Genomic DNA, 26,078 nt, shown 5'->3' on the forward strand with positions numbered 1-26,078 from the left:
TCCTTTCAATGGTGACTTGTAACCTATTCATTAGGGTAGATTTTGGCAGGGCAGTAATGGTGCATTTGAGCAGGGTCGGGCACACATTATTTGTGTGTGTGCAGAGTTCATTTTGGGTGAGGGGGAGCATTTGCCTTTCCAAGAGTGGAAAATAAACACTGCCAGTTCTGCAGCAGCAGCAGCAGCAGGTCTGGGTGAGGAAGGAACCGGTGGCAATACTCTGATGGGTACCGTGGAGTTTAAAAAAGACACCAGTGCAGTAACAATTGAGATGCTTCTCATAGTTCGCCCTCAGAAGCGGAAGACAGTGCAAAGGGTGTGGACAGACAGACAGACGGAAATCAGTGCCTCGCACCACAGCCAAGGTAAAGCAATATTTGCAGTTGTTCAAGTGAAGGGGTGCAGCTGCAATGCATGCAGAGCCAAGCTGCAAGTGAGTTGTAGAATGAGAGGTGAACCATCTGCTCTTGGGAAAGAACACCGGGTTTTTTGGTTTTCTTTTTTGCCCCCCTAACTTAAAGACATGCAATGAAAACCCAAACCTGCAAATTCCTCTCTAAAATCTTCCCATTTGAATTTAGTTTTATGGATCCTGTCTAACAAACAAGAGCCTCTGCATGTTGCATACCACACATTGCAGGTGACTCAGGGTGCGGCACCTGTGTGGCACACCCATGGAGCGGCATGTGGCTATTATGCCGAGGACCGTGTTTACACATGCCCTGTTACAATGGAACATTTTATATAGTGTGAGACACTGCCAAAAGGTTTACGAAAATGCATTAGATTTACAAGGCAAAGCAGTGAGCAGGTTGAACTGACTGTGCTTCAGTTATTTAATCCCAAATTAGTGGCTACCACAAAACGATGCATAGGGCAACATGGTCTTATTTTAGTGTGTGTGCGCGCGCGAGCGGGTGCATACTTTGTCTGCAAAGAATATCACCATGAGCCATTTATAGTTACGTTTGTGACAATCCCCTTGGCCTATCTCCTATCCCTTCAGGGGATATTCCATGCTCTTTTTGGAACCCTGGAAATCATGGGCTATTTGCAGACAACAGAGAGAACCTCCCCTCACTGCAAAGCTGAAAAGAGCAAACACTCTATGGCTGCAATCTGGTTTAATCCCAACCTCTTTTAACTGTATTTCAGACTTTGGTGATTGGGGCTATATAGATACTGAAGAAAAGACAGGAAAAGGTGGATCTAAAGGTGGCTAATCTAATCTTTAGCTACAGTTGATTTCTGTCTACTTCATGCCTACACCAGCACCAATGTCTCCAACTGCTTTTCAACCTTCTCCTATAGAACTGGTGGGGGTGAGATGAGCTTGGAAATTTTGAAAACATTTTCATTTGAATGTTTTCAAAAAAGACCAAATTAAAAAAAAAATGTACTACTTTTTTTACTGAGAAGTCTCAATTTTCCAAAAAATGTTTGGTTCTGAAATTGTGTTCCCAGTTTGCTTTCTTCTTTCTTCCCCCTTTTTTCCTCACTGAAAAGTGAGGAAAACTGAAACAATAACTGAAAATGTTTTCAGTTTTCGTTGGGGGGAGATGGAAGATATTGAAAAATGAAACCATTTCATTTTATTAAAAAGGGCCATTTTTGACTAAAACATTTTCCAGCAACTACAATTACCCCTGAATTGTCTGCCCACCTCAAGCAGCAATGATATGCTCCAGAAGGATTTGCTCTGCAAAATTACAGCAAAATCAGCTCCCCAAGCCATTTTGGCTTGAACCATTGTAGGCAGGCAAAAGGAGTAAGAAAGGCTCAGGAGCTCTGGGGACACAAACAAGAGGAGGGGAGACTGAGCATGGAAAGCAGTTTTAGATGGAGGAACGGGGATCAATGGATAGGTGGCAGGGCAGAGGGGGAAGGGATGGGTAGCAACTGTTCAGGCTAGGAAGTCCAGGAACTAATTACTCCTGGCACTAGCTCACTCCCATGAGAGGGTAATAGCTGGATAACTTCCTTCTATGAACTCATGATTTTAGATTAGTATTTAGATTAATGGTGTTACTAGAGGGAGTATTTGGATAGTGGGTAGACCTGGTAGAAAATGGCAATTTATTTTTCGTGGGCTATTTAAAAATTGAGTGTGATTTATTTCTCCAAATAACCCTAAAAATGAAAAAAAAAACCATCAATGAAATCTTGCCCTAGAAAGCTGAAAAGTTTCAGGGCTTTGAAAATTCATTTAGGTAAAACTTTCGTTTTTGAAAACTGTACATTTTTACTGAAGCCAAAACATTTTACCAAAATTATTTCAGTTTTCAATTTCCATTTTTTTGTTGATAAACTGTAAAATTTCGATCCAAATGAAAATCTTTCTTTTTTGGTTGAAAATATCTATTCAGAAATCTTGACCAACTCTAGTGGCATATCTCTCCTTCATAAACGATGTCATAGCCTCTAAGAAGGCAGTGTTGCCTAACAGATACAGCTCAGGGCTGCAACTCAGGAGACCTAGATTCCATTCCTGGCTCTGCCACTGGCCTGCTAGGTGACCTTGGGCAAGTTGCTTCATCGCCCCGTGACTCAGTTTCCCCCGTCTCTAAAATAGGGATAATGACACTGACCTCCTTTGTAAAGTACTTTGGGGTCTATGGATGAAGAGTTAGTTAGTATCAGTAGTAGTGTTCCCCTGCTGCTGATCTCTAAAGTGCTGTAGAACTTACTTTCAAGGTGAGCCACCATGAACTATCATGATTTTCAAACTTTTCAGTGAGAAATTCTCCTTGGACAGCCCTGCAACATATTACTTTGGGAGGAGATTTGTCTAACATTTAAATGAACACACAGCGTAATCAGGAAGAGTTTGGGAACTAAAACAGGGCCATGGCTGGGAAAAATAAAGACTTCCTCTTGAAGTCAGTGGATTTACATCAGGGATGAATATAGTCCATAATATTAAACATATGATATATTCACCATTCTCATTGCAATTGACTGTGATGTCATAAATTACTCTTTGATTGCAGGAGTAAGTAGAAAAAGAGTCTGAGTTTGGAGGACAAAAACAGAAATAGCAAGGAAAATATTGGACTGGCATTTTTCAAAGAAACTTTTTCCATTCTCATGGGTCAACAGTTCTTCTGTGAGTCCTCTTGGGTAAATAATGCCTAGCTGAGTGATGTCTCCTCATCATGGAGTTGGTCCTGTCTCAGCTAAGTCAACAGAAATTTTATTTCTGTCTTCAGTGGGAACAGGAGTGGGCCTGATGTGATCTTCCCACCAGCTGGTATCAGACATGCTGCCCAGCACCCGTGAATGATATTGTCTGACTCTCATGCCCATGCTTGTCATTATGTAGGTTTTCAAAGCGATGGAAATGGAAACGACAGATCGCAGCAACCCAGAGGGAATGGCCTTCCTGGTACGTTGTCTTCTCTGCCCTCTCATTTTGTAGGTGAGAACGTAGGGCAAGTGATAGTGAGGGCATCGTAGAATTGGCTGGAGCCAGGCAGAGTGCTTGAAGATGCTTTGCAGACTGCCACTACACAGCTATGGCTCTGCACACTAACAATGTGCGTATCACAGCCCGTTCCGTTCCAGGCCCTACTGTGTCTGGGTGATGTGCACAGGGAGGCTCCATTCAGACATGGGTCTCCCTGTGCCCATGCGTAATGGGGGGGGAGTGCCACCTTCCTGCCTCTAGCTATCACCTGGAGCCACTGGAGGTGAGGATGTGTGTGTGCATGCGCCGGGAATATGGTGGGATGGCTAGGTGCTGGGCACACTATTGCATACATGCATCATAGTTATCATATACGTAACCCTGCCTCAGCATGGGGGACGGACGAGGCGAGCTCTGGAGGTCCCCTCCAGCCCTACGTTTCTCTGATTCTATTATAACCAATAAAGAATCCTCCTGAAAGCTAACACAACCTGAGGCAGTATCAACAGTTGCACAGAGCTCTTAGTTTACCCAGGACCCATGTAGTTCATGGTGCGTGGAGGCAGAAAACCCTGTCCTATTGAGAAGGTGAATCCTTCATCGCTTCAACCACTAATGGAAAAGTTGAGTGCAAATTGCATGGGAGGATCCTCCCAACTTTCCAGTCCTCTGCACAGTTGTTTTTGACATGAGGAACAATCTGTCCCCTAGTCCTGAGCTTCCATATAGCTCAGCCAATCCACTTCTTATCTGACCTATAACCCCTCCCACTAGTCCCTCTCTTAAGAGGATACCACCAGTTATACAAAACTGTGCCCTGGATTTGTTATGGAACATAAGTAGCCCCTAGGGAATGAGCTCAGGCCACCAACCAACCTCATTTTTGCCTGTATGAAAATATAATTTGGTCTCTAGTGAAGAAAGGCAAGTGAAAGAAACAAAGTTTTGCTTCCACAGAACTACTAATAACCCCTATATGAAAACCCTTTATGTTACTGATGCATTGCTTAATGTGAGTTCTGATCCAGCTCCCACTGCAATCAATGGGAGCAGATTCAGCCCATAGACAATAAGCAAGCAAGCAATATCTTGTGGCAAGGTACTGTCAGTAATTGTCTTTGACCATATCAGACAGACAGATGACAAATAAGAAAAGCAGATAAATATTAATATCTTTAGAGCCTTAACATGCTCTTCCTTCGTGCCTGAGAGGGTTTTCAACGATAGCTACGTAGTGGAGATCAGGAAATTCACCAGGACTAGAAGGGACAGAATTAATTACCCATCACTCGGAGTTAACTGAAGTACCTCTAGTAGTTCAGTGTAAATCTGAGTATCAATACATTTTCCTCTAGCCTGCCTTCAGGACACAAGATGAGTCCTCTTGAAGATAATTAAGACTTTCTGATGCCAAAAGGAATAGCCAGCTCTTAATGCACCAGCACCAAAGGGGTTAATAAATTCACTTTAATCAGCCGCATTCCTGTCTTTATGAGGACTCTGACACCATGGAGCAGCTGGTGCTGCTGCAATATTTACAAACGGTATGACATTAACTGAGATTGAACCACATTAAAAAAAACCACACTCCTGCCACATACAGTGCATCAAGATCTCATAATTCACAGGCCTGATCCATGTCAGCTGTGAATTACGAAAAGTATCTGGCCTTTCAGATGAGCTGTTAAAGTGAAGTTCCTTCTGCTGTCGGGACACAGATCCCATGACACTTTCTGAAGAACAGTAAGGGATAACCCTAGTGTTGTGACCAATGTTCATCCTCAGTGAATCAGGTTCTAATGTCCAAGGCCATATGCAAGATATTGCTCAGTGTTAAATGGCATTTGCTGACTGTGCTAGCTTAATGTCATTGCAGCCCTGTGGGATAGATTAATGTTTTTCAGTAACGTGTGTATTACCACATCACCTAGGGGCTGCAACTGAGATCAGGGTCTATTCTGCTCAGTGCTGTACACACACATGGTGAGAGACAGTCCCTGCCCCACAGAACTTACAATCTACACAAACAAAAGGAGAGGAGGTTACTCAAGGTTATGCAGATGGGAACAGAACGTAGGTCTCCTGACACCCAGTCCAGGTCCTTACCACTAGACTAGTGTTTTTCAAGAGATGGGGTGTGGCCCCTAGAGAGCTCATGAAAGGCAATTAGGGGGCACAAGACATTCAAAACTTTATTACAATCTGAAGCAAAGAAAATCTCACTCCCCACTCCCTGCGCACCTCTTCCATTTCAAGGTCATGTATTCTCTGTCAGCCTACTGAAACACACACATACTAATTATTGATACATGTTTTACTCAGATAGTAAATGTAAGAAGGGAGTGCACATTTTTTACTTCAAATATGAGGTTGCCAATCTGAAAATGTTGAGAAACACTGACCTAGACTATTTATGCAAGTATGATACATTTCAATAAAACAGAATTCAGTTGATGCCAGTCATGCCTCTGCAGAGCGTTCTCCTTCCTTCCCTACTTCCTCAGCCAGGGTTTTGCCCCTACTGCCTGAATTGCATGGACTATTCCCAACTAGCACTCCCTTGTTCACTCCACTTGCATTTGAAGCCCAGGAATTGGGTCACACAGCACATAGAATATTGAGCTCTGCTGTATCAATTTGCCTTACAAGCTATAAAAGCTATAGAATGGAATCTCAGTGCCATTTAGCTCATTGGTGTGCCACATTTATAGATTTAACCTGGTTCTGGCGTTGGTGCCCATTGCTCTAGGATGAGAAAATTCCATTTTATTCTAGTCACGGGGATGTTTTCTTCATATAAACAGGCCAGCCAGTTCAGATGCAGCCGGACGAGCAGGCACCAGTCATTACTTCCTACACTAACGAAGGTAGGTGGTAACCTAGTGAACACTGATTTTTGTAGCAATGCAGCATTCATCTCTTATTTATGCTCGTATGAGAGAAAACTTGCCCAGATCACCACAGCAAGAGACAAATATGAGAATTTTTTATAATCAGACTGCAAAAGATGAAGAATTTGAAGAGTCACTGGACAATTCTTTCAAGAATCTTGAGCCTGGTCTACAATTAAAAGTTTTACCAGTATTGCTGTTGGTTAAGGGTGTGGCTTTTTTTTAAACCTGACATAGCTAAGCTGGTGTAGATGGCTTTTTATTGCCATAACTGCACTTATACCAATATGGCTAATGCTGTTTCCCCAAAGCAGCATAAGCTATACTGGTATAAGCCCTTTCATACCACTTTAACTGCATCCCCACTAGAGGCTTTTGTAGGTAGAACTATATTGGCATAACTCCACCAGCAAAACCCTCCTGGTGTAGAGCAGACCTTAAGAGAACAAGGAAAGTAACAAGAGTTTGTCCATTGGTTCAAATTATTTCTTTACATTTTATAACGGAGCCATCTTAGGTTTGATTCATCCTGTACATCTGTTCTATGCTAAAATTGATATTTAAAGTCTTCTTCGTCCTTAAAAAAGTGGGTCTTGATTAGGGACGATGATGTTAATAAATAATACATAATAATAAGAATAAATCACAAAAACTTCAGAGACTTTCGTTCCATTGGTTTTCAAAACTGATTTTTTGCTTTTTAAAACTTTCTGTGGAAATTTTGTATCAACTTTTTTGTTTTCCAAAGTGGGTTATTTTTTCAAATAAGCATTTCTAGTATAGCTATGCTAGCACAGCACTCCTAGTGAGGACACTGCTCAGACCAACCAAGTGCAGCTTTGCTGGTAGAACTCATTCCAGCACATGCCACCTTCCGAGCAAAATAAGCTATACCAGCAAAAGTACAGCTGTCTACACTAATGGCTTTTGTTGCCACACCTCTTCACACCCCTGACGGCCGAAATAAGCTATGTCAGCAATGTTTATAGTGTAACTCTGGCCTAAATCTTGAGTGTTGAGCCCTGAGGTCACAATACTGCATGATCAGTACAGCATAATGCTTTCCTGCAAGGTCATTATTGTACCATTATTGATCTTCACAGATCCCAAGGCCAGAGGGGACCATTGTGATCATCTAGTCTGACCTGTACAGCAAAGGCCAGAGAACTTCCCCGAAATAATTCCTAGAACAGAGCTTTTAGGAAAACATCCAATCTTGATATAAAAATTGGCAGTGATGAACAGGCCACCATGACCTTGGTAAATTGTTCCAATGGTTAATTACTCTCATCATTAAAAATTTACACCATATTTCCAGTCTGAATTTGTCTAGCTTCAACTTCCAGCCATTGGATCATCTTAGACCTTTCTCTGCTAGATAGAAGATTCCATTATTAAAATATTTGCTCCCCACGTAGCTACTTACAGACTGTGATCCAGTTATCCCTAAATCTTCTCTTTGGTAAGCTAAATAGATTGAGCTCCTTGAGTCTATCCTATAAGGCATGTTTTCTACTTCTTTAATCATTCTCATGGCTCTTCTCTGAACCCTCTCCAGTTTATCAACATCCTTCTTGAATAGTGGGCACCAGAACTGGGCACAGTATTCCAGCAGCAGTCACACCAGTGCGAAATACAGATGTAAAATAAGCTCTCCACTCCCACTCGAGATTCCCCTGTTTATGCATCCCAGGATTGCATTAGCTTTTTTGGCCATAGTCTCATATTGGTGGCTCATGTCCTTTTCATTCACTGCTTCCCAGACAGAGTCCCCTACCCTGTAACTATGGCCTACATTCTTTTTTCCTAGATTTATACTTTTGCATTTAGCTGTATGGAAACATATTGTTAGCTTGTGTCCAGTTTACCAAGCGTTCCAGATTGCTCTAAGTCAGTGACCTGCCCTCTTCATTATTTACCACTCCCCCAATTTTCGTATCATTTGCAAATGTTATCAGCGAAGATTTTAATGTTTTCTTCCAGGTCGTTGATAAAAATGTTAAACAGAGTAGGGCCACGACCTAATCCCTGTGGGACCCTACTAGAAACACACCCACTTGATGATGATTCCCCTTTTACAACTACATTTTGAGTCCTTAGTTAGCCAGTTTTTAATCCATTTAATCCTGAAGAAGAGCTCTGTGTAGCCTGTCTCTTTGTTTGTCTCTTTCACCACCAGAAGATGGTCCAATAAAAGATATTACTTCACCCACTTTGTCTTTCTAATATCCTGGGGCCAACACGGCTACAAAACCACTGCAAATGTTACTTTTATATCATTCTAGTTTTTTAATCGAAACACACAACACCATCTTCAAACCAAGATATGCACTCCTAGAATTCTGACTCCGTTTCCAATTCATTGTTAAGGGGAGAGAGGCCGGGGAATGTTTTAATATCTGTTACACCAGGAATCTGAAGTGCATAGGATCATTTTTGATTTGCTTATTTCACTGTTTTGTCTCTTCTTCTGTCCATAGTGCTGCAAACCTGTACACTTCATTTAAAAATAACAGAACAAATATATCTTCATGGTAGGCATGTGGACAAATCGTTTGCACTGAGGCACCAGCCCACTAAGGACATTCTGGTTTTCAAATAGAGAAGAAACAGGCAGGGGAGGGAAAGTTGGAAAAGAGGGATGTTAACGTAGAAAGGCAGAAGTGGAGGCCCTGTGAGTTAGTTTAGTATTGGTACAATATTAATGAAGGTGGTTTTCACTTGGAAGAGTAATCTTTGATATTTTCAGTCTTATATGTTTTCACTTGCTAGTTGCTTTTTCATTCCTTGCCCACTTCCTACTCTTTGTTCGTTGCAGGAACTCATGTGACTGTCGAGGTACATCCTAGAAATACCACCCCACAGCTGCTCAAGAAATTCTCCCTTGGGAAAGGTACATCACTGTTTTAAAACATTTGGGCCAGCTAAGATATGGCATATCAGCTGCACTAGAGAGCAGGGAGAAGAGGGGCTCATTTGGTTACCACAGTGTTAAACCTATTGTCTGTGCATATCAATGATGAAAGTAACGGAAAGATGACACTGCTCAAAGTGTGATTTTCCAAAGTTCATAACTCAGTCAAATGCAAACTAATGGTCACAGGAACACCCAATGACAGTTCTCCTCAGTAACCACTACTTCCATGCCGCATTTAAGTTTCCAACCGCCAGCTGCTTTATAACTTAAAAAATAATTTAAAAAAAAGATATAAGTGTATGGTTCCCTTTTCAAATCCCTCATACTTAAAAATGGATTAACCTAAACCATTTTTACTTACATTTAAAACAAAACAAAGTTTCAGCTTTGAAGACCAAATGGGAAATTTCAGTCCAATAGTTGAAAGTTTCAGAAAGTTATGCACAACCCAAAACAGGAGGATTGAAATGGAAAGGCCTATACAAATTTAGCTAGATCAGCCACTCCCACTACAATCAATCTCAAGCATTCCTATGTGATTCCTGTGCATTCTCCTTGCCAGGACTGTTGCGTAGTGCTATTCCTTGCCAGGACTGTTGCGTAGTGCTATTGGTGCAGAATGGCACCTGTATTTTGGCCCCAGAGGTGGCTGCATTTTAGTAGTGGGCAAAGTGATTTCTGTAGTCAGACACTATCACATTTTACCCTTATTTACACCCTTTGAAGCCAGCAGATCATTGAGGCTGGAAGGGTGTACATGAATTTTGAACACACCGGATAAACCATTTTGGAATTCTTCAAGAAAAGAACTATTGAAATGTAAGGTACCATTACTGTTGTAGTACCCAATAGCAAATAAAATGGCAATCCAAGTCCATCTGTTCAATATTTTCCCAGCTCACAAAGCAGACACAGGCTGACCTAGACTCAGTTAAAGAGAGGAACAGATGCACTTTTTCCTGACTGGAAGTAGCCTTGATAGAGGTCCAGCACCCTCTACATTCTGAGCAATATAACAGCATTAACTGGGCTGATCAGGACAGTATGTCTGGGTGGCAGCCTCCATGAGGAAAGGAGAAAATGCTTAGTGCATCTGTGGCTTGAACCCATTGAGGGCAAATTAAGACATTCCATGGGCTTTAATAGGAATGGGATGGAGCCTGTGGTGCTCACAGAGGTGTTTAGGGACAGGTTACTGGGATGATGGGTGGAGTTTTCTTCCACTGGTAACTCTTGACTAATTCTGTCTGGGGGTTATTGCAGGAGTCCGCAAGCTGCCCAGTCTGACAGGCCTGGATAACAAAGGTGAGGCTGCTTGGTTACAGCGTATTTTGTAAGAGTGGAAACACTAGTCCAGCTTCAGTGGAGTTGCTCCAGCCATAAGTTTGGCCCAACATCTCCCATTACAGGGCCTGCCTTCTTGTGGCACTGGAGAGGCTGCCAGCAGCTGAGTTCAGATGATGACTGTGCTACTTAGAGGTGGATATGTGCCCAGACTCCCTGCTGGGCAGATGCTGGTTGTGCTCTGCCAGCTCTTGGGTCTTGTATCAAGAGGAGCAGTTGGTAGTGAGAACAAAATCCTTTTCTTTGTGGGGGTGGGGCCTCCTCCAGAACTACAGATATCTCACATTTGGTGACCTTCTGGTGGCTGCATCACCCCTAAAACATGCTCCAGCTGATCTGTAGCTCGCTCTGGGAAGGTATCATTTAATAACTGTGCTGCAGGTGTTAACATAAGCTAAGATCTCACCGAAACACACACTTGAATTTCTTCCATACAGTGAGCCATTTGGCTGGCTCGCTGGCAAGATGGAGCACAATGTTCCCAGCCTTCAGCCTACTATAGAAGACATCTGACTGTGAATGTGCTAGCTGGTACCTTCATGGTCATAGGACTGGTGGGAGGGGAAGCGCTCTCTACTCATCTCTATCTTGTGCTGCTTCCATCCTCCCTCATGGGCTGTATGCAATGTGATATGAACCATAGGGCTAAAGACAAGGAAATAAAAGCCTGTCTTTCAACCCTCCATGTATTCCACAGAGACACACTAACATTCTCTACCCTTTTCTACTTCTCTACTGTTTATCTCACCTCAATTTTGGCAATCTTCTAGGTTTTCAAGAGAACGGGAAGAGCAGAGTGCCCCTGCCTGGTGGAAAAGACCTGCATGGTAACTATCTACTGTATTGTAGCTTTCTGTGATTAGCACAGCATAGTTTCCTCACTGCAGTGAGCACCCCCAACGGGACACACATTCGGTTTTAGAAATAGGACTCACGCTGATCACAAAAATTATGTGGTACTGGCTAAAAACAACTATATCGAAGTACAGTGACAGCAAATGAATGATTTCATTTCTGTCACTCTAACTATACTTTGCTTTGCACGCTGTATTGTCTGGGATTCGAAGTCAGGATCGTTTGGTGAATGTCATGCGTGTTTTAGACAGACTGCATGTGCAACATAACTGAGAAGTCTGCTTTGCAAATGGGCCTGCTACACATTTCTAACTGCCAAGGTAATAGTGTCGGACTGCATGAGTTATTGTGGATTCGGTGTCTGTAGGGAGCCTTTGCAGCTATAACCTGACAAAGACGAAAACTGATAACCAATTTTAAAAACGCATTCGGCTCCCAAAAGGCAAGATGTAATTTTCAGAGCTGAATAGAATAAGAACCTTTCAAATGTGTAAATCTGCTTTATCTCTCTTTAGGTCACTGTAATAGCCCCTTTTCAGTGAAAAGGTAGATAAACAAACAAGCCTGTTAGAGAAACAGATGATGTGCACTCCCACACTGTTTTAGGCAAATTTGGCCCAGTAGGTAACAGAAGATGCCTGTTGCTTGTGATTGAATTGACTGGCTGGCTCTCCCATTACAATGAAGGCTGTTGAACTAAGTCTGGGGGAATATTGAGGAATCCAGGATCAGAGATTTCTGCTCACGTAATTGGCCAGTGGGGGTGGGGGCTTCTGAGAACAGAGACACTTCCATTAACCAGAGCCAGCTTGGGAGCACACTTTCCACTAAGGTTGAAGAAACCAGTTTACTTCTTAGCCTTAAACCAGAGCCAAGAGGAGACTGCCCCAGTTCCCCAAAGGACTAGACACGAGTCCACTAAGAGGTCTCACTGAGTTCTACTTGCGGCCATCCATCCTGAAGGATGGTCTTATGGCTTCCACTTGCAGGAGTCAACGGTTGCAGCAAACAAGCCAATGTCTGAGATAGCAGCTATCCCAGCGTTGGGAGTGTCGATGCTAGAACCTGCACAGAGCACTTTAGTAGCAGATGAAGCTATCTCCTAATGCAGAAGGGGTTGTACTCACACATCACCTCACAGAAGGCAGCCTGTTCTGGCAGCCCCTGCCTGACTGGGATGGCCTGGGGACAGTCATTCCTGCCTGCCTCCCATTGATGGTGCTCCTGCAGATGGGAGCTAACAAGTGCTCTCTGTGTAACCACTCATGTCTGCTCAATGTGGTGCTCCATCCCCCTCTAGTGGTGCCTAGGCCACAGATAAAGATTGATCAGACTAATACAGGCAGGCTGTAAGAGCTGTGTATTTCAGCTCAGGCAGTAAAGGATCATGCTTCTGTGATCCTGAAGTCACGGGTTCAGTCCTTGCTCTTGACAGATGACTCTCACCTCCAGCGGCACAGCAATACATATAGAGTAACAGTTCCACATCCCTGTTTCTCCACCCATTTGGTAACATAACCTAGTCTTTCTTCATGCCACCACAGCTGGGTTGCTGAGGTTACCAACCCTTACACTTTAAGCAGTTCCCTTGCTATTTATTCGCACTCAGAATTCACACAATAAAAATTTAAACTCTTATTATCTTTTTTATTCCCCCTTCCCTCTTGCCTCCCTGCAATTTAACAGCCATAAAGCAATATCTGGAAGAATCTCTTAATCCCAGTATCGCAGAGGGCAGGATTCTTGTAGCTTTGACTTGCTAGAATGGCCTGCTTAGTGGTGGTTGCAGGAAAAAAAAAAGATTTTTGTTCACTATTCAAATGAATTTTGGGGTGCTATCCATTGAATAAGTGATTATGTGTGGAATATTCAATCAGATGTATATACTTGGTGAAATAAGGGGGGAGATATTAGAATAATTCATTTGAAAATATTATAGTAGTAATAAATTTAGGGCTAATTTCTTATTCCCTTTCCCCTGCTGTTTAGAATCTTAAATCCCAATCCTGCAAAGGCTTATATGTATCAGTGAATTTACTCACAGCAGTAACCGCATTGATTTCACTGGCACTACTTCCATGAGTAAAGTTACTCCTGTGCTTTGCAGGATCGGAGCCTTTATCAGGCAAACAGTGCCATATATTTTACTGAGACTACTTGAGGCCTATGGATATCAGATGCTAGCTCTTGATGAATACTATTTGACCCCTCTAGGCCTGATATTCTAGTGTTATCAGATTGGGCACCTATTGGACATCAGACCCTATTTTTACTATCAGATTTTTTTGTGCAGTTTATGTTGTGCAAAATATGCAAAAAGGAACTCCCAGCTTAGACGTGCATACTACAGTTCTAGGGTGACCAGATGTCCTGATTTTATAGGAACAGTCCCGATTTTTGGGTCTTTTTCTTATATAGGCTCCTATTACTCCCCACCCCCGTCCCGATTTTTCACATTTGCTATCTGGTCACCCTATACAGATCTGACTGGCTTGGATGGGAGGAACTGATAAAGCAGATACCTACAAACCAGGAGGGTCCCATTCAAGTGTCATCTGATGCACACACAGCAAGTTCAGTCAGTGGGTGGGAGACTCTGCTGACTGCTCTTGCTCTTATGTTTGGCCAGTTACAAAGCCTCTCCTTTCTGGAATGATTGTTCCATGTTTGTTTCCAGCATATCCATGGGACAAATCCGGTCTGAAATCCATGACATTAGACCTGCAGCAATTTGAGAAACTGGATGCCTATGCATCAAAGGTACGTCTCATCTAACTCAGTCTTCCTACAAGACCACACTGTCTTCAGCCATTCAGGAGCTCGCTCCCTGGGAGACCAAGGTGCTCCATAGGGGAATGAGGTGATGATGTCCTTCAGTCTGACCTAGGCTTACAGAACTTCTGCCACAAAACTACACTGAAAATACCTTTCCCTGGCCATTTCAACTATGGAATAGCCTACTCAGGAAAAAGTATGACCAAAAATATCAATCACACTCAATGTGGACTTACAGCTTTGAATTTCCATCACTTCAGATGAGTCATCAGTAGCGTTTTGGGCTGTATAAGTAGGGGCATTGCCAGCAGATTGAGGGACATGATCATTCCCCTCTATTTGGCATTGGTGAGGCCTCATCTGGAGTAGTGTGTCCAGTTTTGGGCCCCACACTACAAAAAGGATGTGAAAAAATTGGAAAGAGTCCAGTGGAGGGCAACAAAAATGATTAGGGGGTTGAGGCACATGACTTATGAGGAGAGGCTGAGGGAACTGGGCTTATTTAGTCTGCAGAAGAGAAGAATGAGGGGAGATTTGAGAGCTGCTTTCAACTACCTGATAGGGGATTCCAAAGAGGATGGATCTAGACTGTTCTCAGTGGTAGCAGATGACAGAACAAGGAGTAATGGTTTCAAGTTGCAGTGGGAAAGGTTTAGGTTGTATGTTAGGAAAAACTTACTCACTAGGAGGGAAGTGAAGCACTGGAATGGGTTACCTAGGGAGGTGGTGGAATCTCCTTCCTTAGAGATTTTTAAGGTCAGGCTTGACAAAGCCCTGGCTGGGATGATTTAGTTGGGGATTGGTCCTGCTTTAAGCAGGGGGTTGGACTAGATGACCTCCTGAGGTCCCTTCCAACTCTGATATTCTATGATTCTATGAAGCTCAAGTTTAAAAAAAACACATAGCTGTTTTGTTAAGAGACAATAGAAATCAGAGTGTGTGCAGGGGATGATGGGGAATACCAGTGGTGATATGACTATTGGCTCTTACAACGAACAGTGACATCGATGAAGATTTTGTGTGTGTGTGGATCTAAAAGCAAAATATGCTTTGTGAAGGTGGTGATAAGCATAAGATCCTTTGACTGGTTGGTAAGGGTGGCTATTCTGTGATGAAAAGTTGATCTTTGCCATGAAGGTTAAATATGTCTGGCCCACAATAATCCTAATCTGCGTTGCCTTTAAAATAGGGTTACTATACGTCCTCTTTTTCCCGGACATGTCCGGCTTTTCGGCAGTCAAACCCCCGTCCGGGGGGAATTGCCAAAAAGCCGAACATGTCCGGGAAAATGGAGGCTCTGCTCCTCCCCTAACTCTTCAGCTCTGTTTAAGAGCCGAGCTGCCCAAGCGCTATGGGCTTCAGGCAGCCCCCTTGCCTCCGGACCCCAGCCGCCGGCCGGGCACTTTCCCTCCCGGGCTCCGGCGGCGCAGGGTCCAGAGGCACGGGGGCTGCCCGAAGCCGGTAGCGCTGGGGCAGCTCGGCTCTTAAACAGAGCTGAAGAGTCAGGGGAGGAGCAGAGCCTCCGGCCGCGGCGGCTCTGCTCCTCCCCAACTCTTCGGCTCTGTTTAAGAGCTGGTCTGCCTGAGCGCTACCGGTTTCGGGCAGCCCCCGTGCCTCCAGACCCTGCGCCGCCGGAACCCGGGAGGGGAAGTGCCTGGCCGGGGGCGCTGGGTCTGGGGGCTGCCCGGCAAACCGTGAAGCCGGTAGCCTCGGGCAGCCCTTTCCACGTGGCTGGGAGTGGGAGGGAGGAGGAGGCGGAGTTAGGGCAGGGAAGGGGCGGAGTTGGGGCTGGGCTAGGGGTGGGGAAATGGGCGGGGCCAGGGCCCGTGGAGGGTCCTCTTTTTTTATTTATTAGATATGGTAACCCTATTGAAAAGGAACTAGTCTCATGAGCATTGAAGTCTCTCACCAAGAGAGTTTCCAATAAATCAGGGAATGAGCAAACTCAAAAGACAGTTGTTACAGAGTAGGTGCTGGTACTGCCCATCGAGAGTTGTGCAGAAATGATCAGAGGCGCTGCCAGACATGCAAAAACAAAAGCAATGTCATAGAGGGGCCCCTATGACTTCAACAGGAAGGCAGAAAAGGGGGACATCCTACCTCCTAGTATTTTCTCACTTGAACCCTCTAATCTTATTCCGTACAAAAACAGGTGAGTGTCAAGAACAGCATAGAGGAACTGGTGAAAGTCCTGCTCCGAGAAGCCCGGACTGATCTGGAGAAAGTCAGAGCCATTTGGATGTGGATATGCCATCACATAGGTAGGCTGAGATCCTGGACTCCCACAGATTTGGCAGACAATGCTGCTGCTGTCACTCTCATTATATTGTGATTGCATGTTGTGAGTAGGTTTGTAGGGGGCACATGAGGGGGAGGAGAAGGGGAGCCCACAATTAATTCTGGATAAATAAAGTCTGCTGTCAGTATCCAGAACTCTATTGAGAGGTTATCGTCTATCTATATTTCTGTACTTCCTCTCCCATCCCTGCCAGTTTCCACCACGGTGATGTGTCAGTGATTTCCTCCTGTGTGACTAGCCTGAGTTTCCTACCTGAATTATTCAGAGATGCCACAGCACAAGTCACCACCAGTTTCCACCAGGGTGATGTGTCAGTGATTTCCTCCTATGTGACAAGTCTGAGTTTCCCACCTGAGTTATTCAGAGATGCCACAGCACAAGTCACCACCATGCCAGTGACTGCAGCATCAAAAATGCTAGGTTGTAACATCAGTAAGACCATGATTGTGACATGTAGCCTCTCCCCTGGTGCTGGCCAGCTCTGCTAGCTCGCACACATTTATTCTGAGGGGCAGGGGGAGAAGGGAGAGAGAAAAGCCATGATCTCACATTGTGCCTGTCCCCACTCTACTAGGGGCTGCAGTTCTGCCTGACCTTTACGTGGACCACACAAGTATGGGCTGGACAGACTCTGGCCTTGAACAAATAAGGCAGATGACAGCCATTTACAAACAGTGGGCTCCTCTGTTTTTTCATACGCACAAGCATTTCACGAGTGGATAGAGACATGCAGAAGAGAGCGCACATGCTCAACAAGGTGTCATAAACATTCTTTTCCAGCTACTTTCTGTAACATGCGTGTGATTCTTTAAGTGTTTAATATGCCAGGAAGTTAAGTCCTGTGTCTGCAACCCATCTCTAACCCTGCAAAGCACACAAGCAATCCTTACCTGCACAACTTCATTGAAGTCAGTGGCACTAGCTGCCTGCATGATCAAGGCCCAAGAGAAGGGCATGTTTAACTCCCTCTCTCTCACCCAGATTTATAGACCAAATGTATTCTTCTACCGAAAACATGTAACTAAAAACCTCAGCATGAAGCCTGTTCATACTGGAACACAGAATGTGCAGCAAACGTCTGTTTCTGGCAACAAATGAGCTGCAGCCACCCATGCCAAGAAGTAACCACCACCAGAGCAGGAGTTTCCCAATCCTCAGTGGTTCAAAGTAGATTTACCACTGGTACAAAAAACTGCACAATACAGTGGAACACCAGAGTTACGAGCTGACCAGTCAACCACACACCTCATTTTGAACTGGAAGTACACAATCAAGTAGCAGGACATACACACACACACAAAAGCAAATACAGTATTGTATTAAACAAACTACTAAAAAAAAATAAAGGGAAAGCAGCATTTTTCTTCTACATAGTAAAGTTTCAAAGCTGTATTAAATCAATGTTCAGTTGTAAACTTTTGGAAGAACAATCGTAACATTTTATTCAGAGTTACGAACAACCTTCGTTCCCAAAGTGTTCGTAACTCTGAAGTTCTACTGAACTGAACCTGCCTTAAAATAAGAAAAAACGTTTTCCTCAACTCCACCTGAATTACATTTTAAAATATGCATTGTAGATTTGTGCAGTCAACTGGCACCATAATAAATAATGTAGCTGCCAACCCCACTTGTTCAAAAATTATGAGTCAAACCCCAGAAAGACATGAGATTGGCTTACAAATCAAGACATTTAAAATAGAGTCGGGGAGGCCCTTCTGGCATCTATTACGTAGAGAGGCACTACACAGTTCCTTTTCATCTCTCTCTGCAGCCTCTCAAACTTCAATACAAGTGGCTTTATGTTTTATCATTACTGCCTCTGGGGCTTCAACTGCCTCTAACTTCCTCCTGGTTCAGGACAACCTAGCTCTGGCCCCAGGCTTCCTCCTGGCTCAGAACCCTCTGGTTCTGGCTCAAGGCCTCCCAAATTTCTTGCTGCCTTTAGTCCTGAAGATAAAACTCCCAGCTACCTCTCCCAGGTCTCATCCCTGGCCTTTTCCCCACTGCGCTGTGCTCCTTCTCAGGTGCATTTGATCACCAATTATGCTTAGCTCCCTCCAGCTGCCACCCTGTTGCCTAACTGGGCTCAGGCTCTTAGAGACCCCAGTGAATCAGTGTGGGGTTCATACACCCCTCTTATATTCACTCTTAGATGACATGCCTGTTATTTATACATTGCTTATTTTTAAGCATTTCATGAAACAGAGAAACTGAGTCATGCTACCACAGTGCATTCCAGTGGGCCTCTAATATTCAGGCACCTATTTAATTGACATGTTTATACATAGCTATGCCAATTAAAATCATACAGTATGGAGATCGAATAGCTGCATTTGATCATAGAGTCCATCCTCCTAAAAGTGTAGGAGAACATCTCACATGTTAAACAAATACTATAATTTAGCAAAAGATGAGGATTCTTCTGTATAACAAGGAGGAGGCTGGGAAGAGATGGATTATAAAGTTTTTAATCTCTCTGTTCTGAGGTTCATTGTAGGACAAAACTAACAAATGCTCTTATAACTGAAGATCCCATCAGAACAACTTGCTTGATTTATAGTACCTGGGAATCCATTTATTCCCATTCATATTCTTAGGATATCTCTGATGCACTGTTATGTGCTATTCCCACCACCCTGTTTCACAGCTCTTTGTCCCAGTTCCCTTTCCACCCTCCCTGGTGATGGGCATGCAAGAGGGCAGACTCTCCGACTTCCCCTTTGCACACAATGGATTACAATTTGGAACCAGAATTTAAATCAGTGTCAAGTTCTGGCTAGTAGATGACCTTTAGATTGGCACATTTCATTCTTCTAAAGGGGATCCTGTAGAGCAGCTGTTACAAACTGTGTCATGGTTTGGCCCACATTTTAAAAAAGAGAGCGTCTCCTGAACATCTCGCCTCCCATCCATCACTGCATGGGCCATCTCCATTCCTGTCCATGATTGTGTATCATCCCTCTATGAAAAAGCACTGCATGTATTTTTAGCTGTGTCGTCTCATGCACTTTAGCAGCTGGAAACAAGGAGCCAGTACCATGTGACCAGCTCTCTCTGTATCCCAACAGCCAGTGCTCCACAGATCACTAAGGAGCCATTGGAAATCACTGCTCTAGAGCTTTCCTTCTCTTGTGCCCTCAGGAGCAGACTTAAAGGCACTTACATTAATGGAGTCTTTCAGATGAAAGTCAAGTTGCAGCATTTCATCAGTCTATGCAGCATTCGCAGGCTCTCTTCTCCTGAACAGCATTCAAGGAAGGAGGAATGTTACAAGCATGCTGATGGCACTCCTTAGCCCTTTGTCAGAAAAATATGTTCATATTTTATAAAGACATGGCCATAGTCAAGGTTACTAGGTATTAAAATTAGCTTTCCTGGGCCATTTTCTCTAGCTCTGCCTGGAATAAACCCTCCTTTGTTTCTTTTTTTGTATTTATTTTGAAAATATTATTTCCTGCAGCTCAAACTATAAATTCCCTGCCCACATTTAGCGCTGAGCAAATCATTGATTTTACAGTTTGGTGGCTGAACCAAAAAGAAAAAAAAATTAACATTTTTCAGGCTAAAAACAAAACAAAAAACACAAAAGGGAAAAACACCCAAAAATGATCCAGAACTAATTGGTTTCAGTGTTTCATTTAGTTTGAGTGTTTTTCGCATTATATATATAAATTTCTAAACAAAACATCTTTCAACAGATTTGTTTCAAAATGATTCAAATGAACTATTTTGACTTTAAAAAAAAATCTATTTTGGGAGGGCAAAAATTTGCCAAATTTGATCCAAATTTGTGACTAGTCTTGGTGCCATGGAAAGGTTGACAATTACCCAGCTCTACCCACATTGATGTGTGACGCACTCACAACAAGCTGTTCCCCATTTTTCATTGATTATATACATTCAAGGATTTTTCTCTGATCCTGAGGACTTTACATTTTACCCTTTACTGCCATGATCCTGCAATTGGAGCTGTATGGAGATGGATCCTTAAGGAGACACATTGGCTCTGCACAGAAATAAGTGTCTGGATCTGGATCTGACTGCGGAATCAGAGCCTAGGTTTGCAACTTCGTTCCTTAGGAGATGCATGCAGAGAGCACCCAAAGCAGACATTTACAGAGGAAACATCTTTGTACAGCTCCTACTACTGATCATTTCTCTTTGTGCTTCTTGGAGATGAAAATAATCTAATCATTTTCTATTGCTCATCAATCCCTTTGCCCCAGGCTTTTGGAGGAACTTTACTTTGTCTTCATTTCTCCAGAATACGATGTTGTGGGCTTCCATAACAAAGGCCAGCGGTCTTGTGAGCCAAAGGATGTCCTTCGCACTGGGAAGAGTGTTTGTGCGGGATACGCTGGGCTCTTTCAACAAATGTGCAGGTAAATAACATCACAAACATTCAACCCCCAGGAGCATTAATATTGTCATCTCTGTGCCTACTCTGTCTCCCTTTACATCACCTAAAATGACTTTAAACAGGACTTGAAACTTTCTCTTTCAAACTATGCTGTGGAATAACAGTAAGTCCTCAAAAGGTCAATTTTGCTTTCTCTTCCTCCCCCCGCATAATTTACTTTGTGCCATCTGCTGAGCTTCGCATTGCATTAACATAATGGCAGATGAATACATGGAGATAATTTAGTTAGAAGAGGCTGTGGTTTTTTTCTTTGAGTAGCTCTGTATCTGAAGGTTAAAAGAATGGCAAGGCTGAAATACTGAAGAACATTATCTGCAACCAACTCGCATGCAAGAGGTAGTCATTGAAGCCCAGGCATAAGCTTTTCCAATATTCTCTGCAAAAACCCTCACATCTAAGCCAGAATAATAATACCCAGTTCTTATATAACACTTTTCATCAGTAGATCTCAAAGCACTTTACAAAGGAGGTCAGTATCATTATTCCCATTTTGCAGATGTGTTGTAATTTCAGGACCACATCTGTTCACCTTCCACATGCCAGTAGCCCTGTTGACTTCAACGAGTGAGCAGGGTTTGGCCCTTAAAGGATTTAGAGTAGGGCTTGACAACCAATTATATATCCAGCTCATGTAAAGGGAGGCTCGTTTCATTGCAGAAACTATAAATTCCTTTAGTATGAATGTAGCACAAATTGCTTCTCCCGTACATTTCTCTATCCCCAGTAGAGAAAGGATACAGTTCTTGTGTAAGGCAAACCCTGGGAATCACGGCTGATGCCCCAAATGTTTGTAATAGTTTGGGTTTATGAACTAATGATGGTGATAAGAAATTAATTTTGAAGTTAGTTGAAACCTTCCACAGAGTCCCTTTCCAAATGGAGCCCTTCCATCAACTTCTTGGCACACTGACTCCCATTTTAGGTAGGCCTGGGAAAATCAGATTTTAATTGGCACATGTCAGTAGTCACTGATTTCTCTCCCCACCCAAGAACCACTAGAAGCATATTCCTCATTAATAACTTGCGTTTACTGTGAGGGAAACTGATGTTTTAAAAATATTCTGCAAGATGCTAATGTGGAGAATGCCTCTAGCCAACAACTCAGTGTTCCAGGTATCTATTCTGCTTTTTTTAAAATATTAAAATTATGAATTAATAATCAACTATGATTTTATAATTGCATTTTATGTAAGTTATCGCTAGCTATTCCAAATGTAATTAGAAAAATATACTGAGAAACAAACAAGGCTTTTATTAAAAATTAATATTCCTAAGGGTATTTGTATTATTCACAAGCTCCACTCATCTACTCACTACTGAAACATTTCCACACTGATTCCTCATTCTATGATTTTACAAAACCCCCAGGCATTCAGTCTGATTTGTCTTTATCGAATACTAACCGGGTATTGGCCCAGTACACTCTCCTCCTGTCAGACAATTGTTACCTCCTTTCACTCAAGTAACTAGCCAAAAATTTGGTGTTTTATAAATTGTTCCAGTTAGAAGGAGAAATTGGTAATAGTCAGATATTTTTGGATGCAATTTTGTTTATTTACAAAGAATATGCAATGTCCCATTTCCTGGAACACTAACAGGGGAAAGAAAACAAAATAAAACAAAACCAGTTTCTTTGCTGGCTGTTCCAAGCCTATAAGCTTTTTCTCTTAGCTTTTTTAGTCTCAAGGTCATATTACCAGCCTTCTGTGCCTGTCTGCTTGGATTTCTCTCACTGCTTCAGCTTGTGCCCTCACACACAGACCAAAACATATTCTTGGGGGAATTCTGCACTTCTGCCCATGCGCATAATTAATGAGCCACACATATTTTTAATTTTTTGCACAGAAAAAAGCTTCTGCTGAAATGTTGCTGCAGTTCCACCTTTTGCCCACCAGAGGGCACTGTGGTGATAGAACAAAGCAGCCCCTCCTGGCCAGCCAGGGAAGAAAAAGAGCCTACCTTCTTTGCAGCCCCTGTCAGCCAGGTCAGGAGACAGGGGCTATGGGGAGACAGACAACATGGAGTTGCTGGGGGGGGTTTCAAACAAGGGCTCATAAGGGCTAGTGGGGGAGGACAGACTAGGGCAGGTGATGAATGGGAGAGGAGGTGCAGGGCCACATGGTGATGGGGGAGGGGGTGCAGAGCTACATAGGGACAGGGGAGTGGCTGGGTGGGGGCACAGAGACACAGGGACAGGGGAGAGGGTACAGGGACACATAGGGATGGGAGTGGCTGAGTGGGGCTCAGACACATGGGGACAGGAGGAAGGGGTACAGGGACACAGACGGGGGAGGGGTCAGAGCCACATGGGGATGAGGAGAGTGGGTGTCTGGGTGGAGGTGGAGGGACACATGGGGAAAGGGAGTGCAAGGACACATGGGGGTGCAGGAACACAAGGGGATGGGGCAGATGTGCCTGACTGAATGGGAGAGGCTAGGGGTCAGCCAGGGTCTGCATGCGGAAAGCTCCCTTACAATCCCTCCCCGCCCCTGAAAAAAACCTGTTCCATACTTTTCCCACCCATACTCAACAAACCTCCAAGTTCACACCCAGGCTCCTTTTCAGCAATTTACTTCCCTCTCCTTCAGCTCCTCCGTTACCCCTGACTTCCCCAAACCTTTGCACTGCTTCTGAGGGGCGTGGGAAATACAGCTCTGTATTGTAGTTTAAATGAATTATTACTCCGAGTTCTGTATTAATATGCTTAGTAAGGAATCTGTTTGTCAAAAAAACATTTCCTGAATCTTTGTCTGTATTGTTACAGACATACTTGCTGATAGGTATTTTGAAATAAATGACCAAAAATAATTGAAACAGGTGTGATTATATTGTTATTTTGACAAAATATGCAGAATTTTTATGGTGCAGAATTACCCCAGGAGTAAAAACAGTTCCACCAATCAAAACCCAAACCCCTATATTTGAAACCTGTTGGGCCACATGATTCAGCTTTTATTCAGCTTTTGCATGTGTCTGTGTTTTGGGTGCTACTGCTATTGTTTCAGCCACCTGATCATAATGGTTTCTTTACATTTATTCTGAATGTAAGACAAAGGTCATACCCAACCCACAACAAGGATTAACTCAACCCATAACACATTTCCTCTGTTTCTGTTGCCAAAGACATTCCATTCTAGCAAGAGGACATCATTGCCTCTTCTTACCATCCTTGTACACAATTTAGATAGTCTTTAACTATGAAGGCAGTAGGGAAAGAGCAGAACTCTGATTTCAAATGTTTCAAGGGCCACATTTTTCAAAAATGAGGGCCTAAAATTAGGCTCTTAAATCCATATTGAGGCAACTGTAATGAGTGAACTGATTCGCCAAAAGTTATGAGCACCACACAATTCCTGTTCACGTCACTGAATGAGCCTCAGTTGCTTCAGTGCCAGTGTGGACAAGGGTCTAAGGCACAAATGATGGGTGGATACCTCTTCAGCTGGCAAACCTCCTATGATTGACCAGATGAGAGTCCTGTAGCAGGGGAAGGTAGGGCATTAATGAAGACCAGGGCATTTTTAGGAGGTTGGTACTGGGAGGTCAGCACCCAAAGGCCAACTTTTAAAAATCAAACATTTTTGGAAATGAATGAAAACATGAATTTTTACAAATACTTCAGCAATATTTAATTGTCCAAAATTGGCTTCTCAGGTGGCAGTCAGCAAAATGCAGGTGGTTTGTTTGCTGGGACCACTGTGAACCCATTGTTTGTGATGGTGAGATAAATCAGCTTAGGACAGCCTTAGCATGGACATGGGACCTGACTCAACATGGCTAGTATGAATGCACACAAGCATTTGCACTTCCCAGGTTTCAATACAATAAATTTTCAGCAGAACTGACTGGAGTCTCCAGTGTAGACCTGAGCATAGACTGCCCTTATGCAGGCATTATGGGTATGAGTACATGCAGCCACTCAACTTGCCTTCTCCTTTTGCTTTCTACCTTTTCCATATTCAATAGTCCTATCCTTTTACTCTCTAATATGGAATCCCCTCCCCCCTATATGCCATGTACCATTTCGGTTGTCCTTCTCTGGAACATTTCTCCCCCTCCTACCCACCCTCCCTCTTTTTTTTTTTTTTTTTTTTTTTTAAGAAGAGTTCACCAAAATTGAGCCCAGAATTGAAGGGAAAGATGTGTCATTCAGATATATAAAGGCAGTGTAACATTCTCCGTATTAGTCTGCATGGTCTTTATCTTCTTTTTAACACAGGCCAGCATCTTTTATTGCTTTGAATTATCTCTGTGCATTGAGCAAATGTTTTCACTAAAGGGTTTACAATGATGGCATCACCCCGTGCAATCAGCTTAATCATTTCTTCCAATCCAGATTACATTGCACTTAATGTCATCATCTACCATCATGTGGTCCCGTCTTCTGGCTTTGTTGGCTATTTCTTGAGTTCCTCACACTTCTCCCTAGTCCTGAACAATTTATTTTATTTGTATAACATCTAAATGACAAATGTAAGAAACCTGTTTAGTCCATCTTCCTGCCAGTACAGGGTTATTCCTATATTTTATGTTCAGCCAGCATTTTGCCCAGTCCATTGTTAAATGACTCTAGCAGTAGTGCATCTACCTCTTCCCTTGGGAATTGCAAACACATTCTGGTTTCTCTCACCATTGGGATAGTTTTACTAATTTCATCCTAAATGGGATTGCAGGGGTGGTAACTTTGGGCAGAATATGACCCTTGGCATTCTGTTTAGACATGTTTAATGTTGGGATTTTCAGAGGGTTTACAGGAATTAGATACCCAACTCACCTAGATTATTTGGCAACACCTACCTACAATCTTCCTTCAAGTCAATGGGCCAGCTCCTGCTCTCAGTTACACCAGTGTAAATCCAAGCTATCTCCATTCACATCAACAGAGCTACTCCAGACTTACTGCCGTGAAACAGAACAGAATTTGGCTCACAAGTTATCAAGGACTGGCAAAGACATTGTAGGTCAACTTTTTTGGCCTTCTGCATCATCAATAAGGTTTCCCAGTGCAATTCTCCCTCCAGTCTTGACCAGCCTGTTGATTAGTATTTCCAGTGACAGGCCATCCCTCATTACCTCTATGTTATGGTCTATCCTATGCCCGGCTTAAGCATGGGTTTAAGAAATGCTTACTCATGTGTACCCTGAATTTTCTTTTAGTTTTTTCTTTGAAG

General features: G+C 43.2%; 1 protein-coding gene across 1 annotated transcript in view; it reads left to right on the forward strand.

Annotated features, from left to right (window-relative positions):
* The first annotated feature begins 3,289 nt into the window (after nucleotides 1-3,289).
* The window catches only part of KY (kyphoscoliosis peptidase), a 31,545-nt gene continuing 8,756 nt past the window's right edge, over nucleotides 3,290-26,078 (forward strand). Inside the window, exons 1-8 of the mRNA XM_065557110.1 lie at nucleotides 3,290-3,385; nucleotides 6,211-6,273; nucleotides 9,116-9,190; nucleotides 10,478-10,519; nucleotides 11,329-11,385; nucleotides 14,091-14,173; nucleotides 16,341-16,449; nucleotides 20,752-20,869. Coding sequence (XP_065413182.1) covers nucleotides 6,225-6,273; nucleotides 9,116-9,190; nucleotides 10,478-10,519; nucleotides 11,329-11,385; nucleotides 14,091-14,173; nucleotides 16,341-16,449; nucleotides 20,752-20,869 — 533 coding nt within the window. The 5' untranslated portion in view covers nucleotides 3,290-3,385; nucleotides 6,211-6,224. The remainder of the gene's footprint in view (nucleotides 3,386-6,210; nucleotides 6,274-9,115; nucleotides 9,191-10,477; nucleotides 10,520-11,328; nucleotides 11,386-14,090; nucleotides 14,174-16,340; nucleotides 16,450-20,751; nucleotides 20,870-26,078) is intronic.

Source organism: Chrysemys picta, chromosome 9, assembly GCF_011386835.1.
Source record: "Chrysemys picta bellii isolate R12L10 chromosome 9, ASM1138683v2, whole genome shotgun sequence".
In the NCBI taxonomy this organism is placed as follows: Eukaryota; Metazoa; Chordata; order Testudines; family Emydidae; genus Chrysemys; species Chrysemys picta.